At 31.7% G+C, this 9,609-nt stretch overlaps 1 protein-coding gene and 1 long non-coding RNA gene across 2 annotated transcripts in view; both read left to right on the forward strand.

Moving 5' to 3' along the window:
• The first annotated feature begins 4,400 nt into the window (after positions 1-4,400).
• Positions 4,401-6,457, forward strand: LOC105450454. Its single transcript, XR_974460.1, has 3 exons — positions 4,401-4,509; positions 5,732-5,994; positions 6,347-6,457. It is a non-coding gene; the product is annotated as an uncharacterized LOC105450454 (long non-coding RNA).
• Positions 6,458-8,481: 2,024 nt separating this feature from the next.
• Positions 8,482-9,609, forward strand: part of LOC105450488 (juvenile hormone epoxide hydrolase 2-like) — a 1,788-nt gene continuing 660 nt past the window's right edge. Inside the window, exons 1-2 of the mRNA XM_011690339.1 lie at positions 8,482-9,046; positions 9,506-9,602. Coding sequence (XP_011688641.1) covers positions 8,858-9,046; positions 9,506-9,602 — 286 coding nt within the window. The 5' untranslated portion in view covers positions 8,482-8,857. The remainder of the gene's footprint in view (positions 9,047-9,505; positions 9,603-9,609) is intronic.

Genomic DNA, 9,609 nt, shown 5'->3' on the forward strand with positions numbered 1-9,609 from the left:
GTGTAAGAGATATTTAAAGTAAAAATATAAGATGCATTGAATGTTTGTAAGATTCGCGAGAATTATTGTTGTATAAAAATAACTTTATTGGACAATTTTATACAATAATTTTATATTTACCACGATGTTCGAGCGAAACAATCGCGAAAAAATTTTTTCCATTTCCAAAGATATCTACCAAGGCTCTATAATTTTAGTTTCTGCAGGTAGCCTATTTGAATCTCTGCACGAAGATCTGATATTGATCCATTTCTTATCTCTTCTTTTTTTTTCTTTTTTTTTAAATGCATCCTGACACCTGCATTCCTCATCTCGCTTGAAGTATCAGTTAGTCGGGATTCCCCGTATCATAGACATGGAATGTCTATGCGTTTATGGAATGCATGTACATACAATTGTTATTATTATCACTAGCATGATATGATAGAATATTGCCGAATGAGACAGAATAGGCTAAAGAGTTCTTTCGGAAAATTGTTACAATTCATAGTTCTTCGGTAATTTTTACCTGTTTCCATTGATAACAGAAATTTGTATTGCGTATGTATATGTATACATATATAAAAACTATATTTAAAACGTAAATATACATACATTATTGTTATTATTTTAATTAAAAAAATAATACTTATAATATTTATTTAAAATTGACTTCTCTCCTTCTACAATAATTTTCTATTTTTATCGCATATTGTTCAAATAGACACATCTTTTTGTTTCCCTATAATGATGTTTTAGAGGTTTCAAATGTAAGGTTTACTTCATCAGTTTATATTGGAATGTCTTTGTGTATTAATCTGCAATTAAATTCACCATTAATAAAAATATTTTTGAAGTGGCAACGTTATTACAATATTTTATAAATTGCAACATTTAATTTTTGAGAAATAAAGATGTCTTTTTAGGAGATTTATATCAGTATCGATACTATCGACTTATTATTTTTCTTTAGTCATTAATTATCTTTTAAAAGAATCTCAATTAAAATGATATATTCTTTGAAAATATTCTTTGTGCTTCAAGTCACTCTTTTCTCTAGTATTCATTATTCATTTTTTAGAAAAAGAATTTCGAAAATTTTTTACGCCCCAGACTATAAAAGCTTATTGTTAGACTGACAAAAATTTTTTTTCAATTTACATCTTGATCTGACAATTGAAAATTCTTTTAGACCGTCACTTTCACTACGTCCTTCAAAAACCTGCATTATCTTTAAGAACCGTTACTTTGAGAACTATTACCTGAAGAACCATTAAGCCTGTTTTTTTTCTGGTCGTCACAGTGGGGTTCCCCCTTAAGAAAAATTTCAAAGTAAAGAAAAAGATCTCCGTCCTCATTCCGCCACCCTTATCTTACATAAATCGAACCCGTAATGTAAAATGACTCCTATGTTCTATCAATAAGTTACATTCGATAGTTTATTTAAAAAGAGAGAATCGAGACTATTCAATATTAGAAAATATTAGCATCTAGTAAATTAACGCATAAACAACATACGTATAAACTTTTCCAAAAGATTAAATTTTCATTATTTAAAAAAAAAATTTTTAATTATCAGTTTTTCGCTAAAATAGAAAAACTTCTTAACATCTCGTTAACAAGACATCGAGTTTATTATTAAAAAAAAATGGAGTATTATTTAAATATTAAATTATTTAAGTATTTTTTTGTACAATACATTTTGAAACATTATTCTGTTCCGTATAATCTCATGCTGATTAATTTTTTCTGTACAATTGATGCAACGATGACTATAACATTAAAATTTATTCGACGGATTTGTATCATTGACGATACGCAAAGTTGATATTTTAAATGTTAATTATTATTTATGTTTGTTAATTTGTTGTTAAAACCTGCCTTTGTAATGACTCTTTCAACGATAGGATTTATCTGCCAAGCTAGGTATACTGCATAATTAGTATCCTTCAGCGAGGCATTAATGCATATCGCAATTTTCGCAAGATCAAATAATACATACGCGGTATATCAGTGGACATGCAAATTTACCGAAAAATCATAATCCCGAAAATTAAGAACTGAGACAATGTCCCGAAATGTCCTAGTACCGTGAAAATTAAGAAGAAAGACAATTTCCCGAAATTTTGTAAAATTGAAATGTCATAATACCGAAAACTAGAAACTGATACAATGTCCTGAAATGACATAACATCGAAATCAAGAAACTGAGACAATATATCCCGAAAAGTTATAATTGCAAAATTTAATACATTAAAATAACATCGTAAAATATAAATTTCTTAAAATATTGTATTGAAATTGTACAAGTAAATCAACATCTGTATCACGATGAATAATTATATTCTCTTGTAGAAAAAGGAACAATCGATATATACATATAGATTATGTATATCTTATTAAATAATTCTAAATTGTGAATATTATAATATTTTTTTATATTAAAAGATTATAGAATTATTTAATAAGATATGCATAATCTATACATCGATTGTTCCTTTTTCTATAAGAGAATTATTCTTAAATTGTGATATAGGTAGTGATACAGATTACTTGGACAATTTCAAAACAATATTTTAAGAAATTTATATTTTACTAATATTATTTTGATGTATTAATTTTTACAGTTATGACTTTTCAAGATATTGTCTCAGTTCCTTGATTTCGGTATTATGTCATTTCGGGACATTGTCTCAGTTCTTAATTTTCGGTATTTCTTTTTTTGGAACATTTCATGTCCACCGATATATCCCTTAATTATTTCGAAACGAATTGAATAGAAAAGGCAATAAAATATGTTGCCATGTTCGAGCGGCTAACTTAGTCGCTTTCTTATCAGAGGAACGAATTCTGCCTTACGGTGGATAAAAGTCTAAGAGCCGTAAGCGAGGAGAAGGGCGAGAGAGAAAGGTGAGAGCTAGAAAAGGATAAAAAGCATGTGCATTCAGCAAACTCTCAGATATAATAAATTAAGCAGCTTCTGTCTATTTGACTGTATTGAGATAATAATTTGTTAACAAATGTTTTTCAGATATATCAATTGATGGACCGTGAAAGTCACTACATTATGGATTCGGTTTATGTAAGATAAAGGCATGCAGGGTGAGGCCAGAGGGATGCCCTTTTTCTTTACCTTGAAAATTTTCTTAAAAGGAAATCCCCACTGTGACGGTCGAAAAAATTGACTTAACGATTTTTAAGATAAAGTTTCTCAAACCTGGTTATAAATGGTCACAAAAGATAATTATAGTTTTGTCAGAAACTTTCAAAAAGTTTTTGGTCGGCAGTTTCTTAAAGGCAATTTCAGTGGCCTTTATTTTCTTTTGTTAATACTTGCTTTCAGCAAGAAACAGTTCGATCGAATTTTTCCAAAATAATTTCATGATTTTTTCCTTTTTTGCTAATATTTGCTAGCAAGAGACAGTTTGATCAAATTTCAATAGCCTAACAAAATATCTACAAAATCCGTCTATTTACAAAAAATTACTCGTACCTCACATCTTCTACTCTTTGCAATGTCGCCCTTGATTACGTAGTAATTAAATGTTGCACGTTCTATTTCTGATGTATCTCTAAAATATAAGCGAGTAAGTGTCGTGATACTTTTCGAAATGGTTTCTTAAAATGTGCACATCTTTATTATACTTAACTTTCTTTCCACATCCTTCCTTATTAAATATTGCTATACAGTGGAGGACAAAAGAAAGTTTAAAGTCGGTACCCGTGTATAATATATATGAGTGTTAGTAACTTTAGTACTAGATTGTTTTTTGTGATGCCGATCACACTGAACTATTCCGCGGCATTTCTAAACAACGTAGGACTTTTTTCGTTTATTTTATTTTACTTGCATTATTTAGTATAATCTTGTATTTAATAAAAACGCTGTGTTTACGCTCAATTTTCGCAAGATGTTCCATAAGCGCTACGAACTTTTTAATAGTTCTATCGCATTCAGGAGAATCAAAATCTAAAAAAAACATTATTGTTTTTACTTACATCTTTTTAAGTCAAAATTGGTCCTTTTTTAACATCTTCCTTTTTCGACCTGCCAACATCGCTTTAAGCGGCGTTTACAATGAGATTTCAAATTTAAGAAAATTGACCAATTATTATCGATTATTTATCTCACATAAGAAGAATGAATAATCGACTGTGATTGGTCAACTTTCTTAAATCTTAAGTCTTAAGTTTCATTGTAGACGACGCTTTAGGGGCTGTCTACAATACGTCGTATGTCAGATCATAAGCCGTAAATCGTAAGAATTGACCAATCACAGTTGAATGTAAGAAAAATATTCGACTACGATTGGTCAATTCTTAGTATGATATGAGTGGTGACTAACGGCTTATTGTAGAAAGCCCCTAAGGGTTGTACTATCCCGAGCGGGCATCGATCGGGATCCTGCTCTGCCACTTTCGTGCGAACCGGTGTCTCGTAAGGGTCTACGATTCGGTGAACAGATAGTGCGAACAAATACGTTACAGGATCTTGGATATCGGAAAGAGACGAGGAGCTTCCCCGAGCCGGTGAGAATGAATGCCCATATATAACTGTAAAGCCACGCTTTAACCGAGAATCGCGTTCTCGTTTGGGGATTGCTATCGCCACGCGCTTAGATTGCATTGGATTGCATGTTTGGTCTGCCATTGGCGGCGTACGGTATTTTGGTGATGCAGCATGAACGGTCGTGACCGGATAGGGTTGCCATCCGCTCTCTTTTTCCCGGATATACTGTCCTCTTTTTTCCGGGCATCCGGGATCGTCCGGAAGGATTTTGCAAAGGCGTCCGGGATAGTTAAGAGCGTCCGGGATTTTAGGATTTTTAGGGAATCTTCTAAATATTTTGACTCCTCCCCGCGTAATTATTCAGAAACGTGCCGCTGACCTACTACACACGCTTTTTTTTATATGCGTCCCGGGATTGCACACAAAATGTTCGGGATTTTTGGTTTGTAAGTTCTATAAGTTTTGAAAATTTTCATATGACAATCCTATGACCGGAAAAACGCAGGAAAGAGTAATTTCGTTACATTCCGGGCGCGGTGTTGTGTACATGATTGCATGAGCTAGGACTTACAATTTTTGTACTAGATTAAGTAATAAATTATTAGGAAAATTATTTTATCAGTACTTAATGTTTGAGCTCAATTACTACATTCTCTAGTACTTCAGTATTTTATTATTACATATGTAAATACTGAAGTACTTGTATCAGTGCTTTGGATGCCAGAAAAAACTACTAATATTACTAGCAATTACTCACTTGCCAGTAGTTGAATTACTGGAGTACAAAAATAAAATACTAATTACCAGTAATAAATCACTAGACCTCAGTAATTAATTACTGAGCGACCATTAATACTTTTTTATAAGAGAAAAAAATATATTTTTGCCAAAAAAAAGTATTATTATGCAAGTAATACACATAACTAATTATAAAAGTTATCGTGTATTATTATAAGGGAAGGGAGGGGAGCAAATAGTGATGGATTTTTTTTTCTCTCTTCTAAAAGCTAATTTCAAGTTTACAAGATATAATTTTTCACTAAAAGAGTATTTTCTACTTTCAAATATACAAAAAACTTAATTAGAGTTTCCATAAGTCATGTATAAGTGCTAAATTTTCATAAATACTGAAATCTACATTTGTCACTATTTGCTCTACTCTATGGGTAAATAGTGACACCCTATGGGACAATTACAAAATACATAACTCCTAATTGATTTTTCTTTTGATATTTTGATTAGATAGTTTAAAATTACAACAAAATGGGAAAAAATATTGTGCAAATTCTAGAAGAAAAAAAGTCCAATGGTGATACAATTTATACAATAATATGTAACGTGAAAGAGTGTAAGGAACTTTTAACATACAAAAAAAAGAAAATTAAATTCAGTGAAATAATTCAACATTTAAAACGGCATAGAACTACAAACGTACAGGATACTACAATAAAGTCATTACTTAAAGGAACGATAAGAAGATACGAACATAACAAACCTCCTGAAGAGTAAGTATTCAAAATTATGATTTTAATTAAAGAATTTGTTTTCTCGGCGCTTAATCGACTCATATCTTTTGTACGTTAATTAATAAAATATTGGTAGATTATATAAAATATTGATAAACTATATATCTTTTTGCGCTCGATAATTTGCGACAGCTGCGTTTCCTCGGCGCTTAATCGATCCATATCTCACGTTTGTTAATTAATAAAATATTGATAAATTATCTTTTTGAGCTCGATAATTCGCGACGGCCGCGTTTCCTTAGCGCTTAATTGATTCAAATCTTACGTACGTCAATTAATAAAATAAAATAAAAACAAATTAAATATTAAATAATTTTACAAATTTTTACAGAAAAATTGTAGAACATCAATTTAACGAAGAGGAGTACATCACATTAAAAAAAAAAATTTTATTTGAGTTGAAACAGATAATCCGTTGCTGTTCAGATATATACAAATTCGTACAAACGTATGTATAAATGAAATAAGACAACTTCTAATAAATAATTCTACACATCTTCTACATTAGATCATATAAATGAATCTAAGAATAAAACATCGACTTTCTAAAAATAATTTATATTATATATGTTACAAATAATTATTTATTTATATAATTATTTATTTATATTCATTGCATGTTTATACTTTTGTAGTTCTACAATTTTTACAAATTTCTTAAGTAATGGAAGCAAATTTACAAATTTATTTAAATAATTATATATAACATTTATTATGGGTATCAAGCATAATCATTAATGTAAAACAAAGTTAACTAGTAAGTAATTTTATAAAATTTTACTGTTCTTACAGATTAGATTTTACAAAAAAGAATACTTTGAATTTGCTAGAAAAGATATATTTGACATTTCAAGTAATAAAAAAGGAATTGATTGAAATGAAACAATATGTCAAGTAAGTACGAATAAATTTATGAAAATCACGTTTTCCGAATTTAATTTTATTAAAAAATTTTTAATCTCTAAGCTAATCTTTGTAGCTTAAATGACAACTCTTCAGCAAATTCCGAATACAGACTTACATCCATACAGCCCATACAGGACGAATATTCAACGCCGGAGGTTGACGGCACTTCGTATAAAAGGAAACGCTCCACGTAAGCTTACTTATGTATAATGCCCTTATTTTATTTTTCTTTTTTTATTGTAAATTATAATTTAAGTAATACATTATATTTTTACAGTTCAAATTTAGATGGGACAGATTCTATACCGTCTTCCTCCAATGTCGTAATTATTGGAAATCTTTCGGAAAACATGAATGAGCCTGATTTGCCATGTATCAAAAAGGCCAAATAATTATATCAATTTGGACTGCAGCGGGATAGCCCGCCCCGATTAATACACTGACAAAAATACTGAATATATAATTGTCGTCTATATATTTTCAAAACCTAAATGGAAAGTTCTGTACGATAGCAAATGCAGCAATAAGATTCAACAGACATTAATAAAGTTTATTTGTCTCATCAAATATATCATTTAAGTATATTATTGTTACATTTTTCTATGTGCCATAGGCTTTAATCCAGTCATGATACCATACGCTTATTGATCCAATTCGTCGTATATTTCCTATTGGTCGTCGATACAAGGAACTATCCCTCCTAATTACCAACATCATCACGCTGTCATTCTCGAGATTATATCAATGTTTACTTCTTCGCGGATCCTCCGTTCTCGTCAAGATAAGAGAATAAGATTCACCGATCTCATTGCTCCGTAATCGAATTCGACGGATCCTTGCTTGGACCGGACTCCAAAACGTTGCATAATCTTTTTTTCTCCGAAGGCAGGTGAATCTTTTAAATAAAGGAAACATCTACAAAATTAGATTAGAAGTCGAGTTTCCCATATTCATTTAGCAAAATTTAAACGTCATGGGGATGACTTCGGTAAGACTCCGATCGACTTAAAAAAAAATCAACGATTAATTTAGCAGAATATATAAATTTACAGCAAAATTGCGAATCAACTATACAATTCATCGTCTCTACTCATCTCTATAATTCATCTCTAATTTAATTCTTCCTTTTCCTTCTACGTCAAACGGAGCGAGAAAATTAAAAATTCTTATAGCTATTTACGAACTAAATTATATTATTATGTAAATAAACGTACAGATGAGAATACCGCAAATTGCTCGCTATAAATTAAATAAAACTGGAGTTAATTTGGTCCTCAAGCTCCCGCAAATAAGTATATCAATGTTAATTGATTAAAACAATGATTTTTAAATGCGAGCTTCAGCCTTATTTTCTCCGAAGTTCCATGATTTTCAGTGTCAACATTTTACGAACCGCTACATGTATGCACGGTTAAAACAAGTCGGCCTACATATATGCAAGTAACGGCATTCTTTGCGCACGCGTATCGTACGCGACGACAGTCGAGTACTTAGCGCGGGCGCGGATGGATCCCCAAGATTCCTCTCGATCGTGTCGAGAATTTCTTTGGATCCTTTCTAACGTTGCCCTTCCCGGCAACGTTCCTCGAGACGAATAAATCGATCGCGCGTAGAATAGCTGAAAGATTAAATTCGACTGCGAAGCTTTTTAAACGCCAATCCAGAAGTTTCGCCTTTCTTTTTGAACTGCATACGGTACGCAAATTTTCAAAATTTTGACGCCCGTAACATATAATACATATTGCCGTGCTCCTCATTGGATCACGCAGCTGTAGGCTGTAGTCATCAATTCGCGATGTGATAATGCGTTGTGCTTGGTCACGCCGTAATCGGTAGATGGGTAGATCAGTACGGTGCAGTACGTACTGATACTTGTCGGCGAGTGAATGCGTATAGTATATTGTGTTCGAACGACATATTAACACTTGCTTAAATAATGGTTTGTCTCCTGTGTGGCGCGTTTCTCCTCGGTTGCTGCGCGATGCTGTTTACTCTAACGAGAAGGTACTTTTGCTCCCGTGGAGCGCCGAAGTTAACGAAGTTACCGGAAACCTGGTGGACGCCCGGCACCGAGGGCTCTGTCAACAATGACATTAGACCGTACAAAGTTACTTTTTCCGAAGAGGTAATTCCGCGAGTAGACAGATTGCGTTTTTTAATTCTTGCTGATATTATCTAATTAATTATAATATGTGCTGTCATAATATATTTTCATTTAACAATAATAATAAATTGCTATTGCTCCTGTAAGGAACCTGGTTTCTAATACCATATATCCATTGATACTTCCAATAAGACATTATATTGCCATCGGACTTTGAATAAATTCGGCTGTTATTTAATCCATTTAAAATTATGAATATTAAAGAGACGAGAGAAAGAGAGAGAAAATGATGAGTTTGCACAATGACGATGAGAGATAAAATTATCTAAAAAAAAAATGATTTCGATATGATTTAAACACGATTCAAAAATCAAATAAAGGCTTAAAACTTGAAAATCTGTTAAAAAATCGGTTTACTGGAACGGTTCGAGCAAATTAAACGGATTAATTAAATTAAAAGACATATTGCATCGTTTGCAGGTGATAAAAGATTTAAAATATCGATTAGAGCATACTAGACCTTTGACACCGCCATTGAAAGACGTCGCCTGGAATTACGGTACTAACACCGACGCCCTGCGCAA

This window comes from Wasmannia auropunctata, unplaced genomic scaffold (assembly GCF_000956235.1).
Source record: "Wasmannia auropunctata unplaced genomic scaffold, wasmannia.A_1.0 LD336061.1, whole genome shotgun sequence".
NCBI classification, from domain to species: domain Eukaryota; kingdom Metazoa; phylum Arthropoda; class Insecta; order Hymenoptera; family Formicidae; genus Wasmannia; species Wasmannia auropunctata.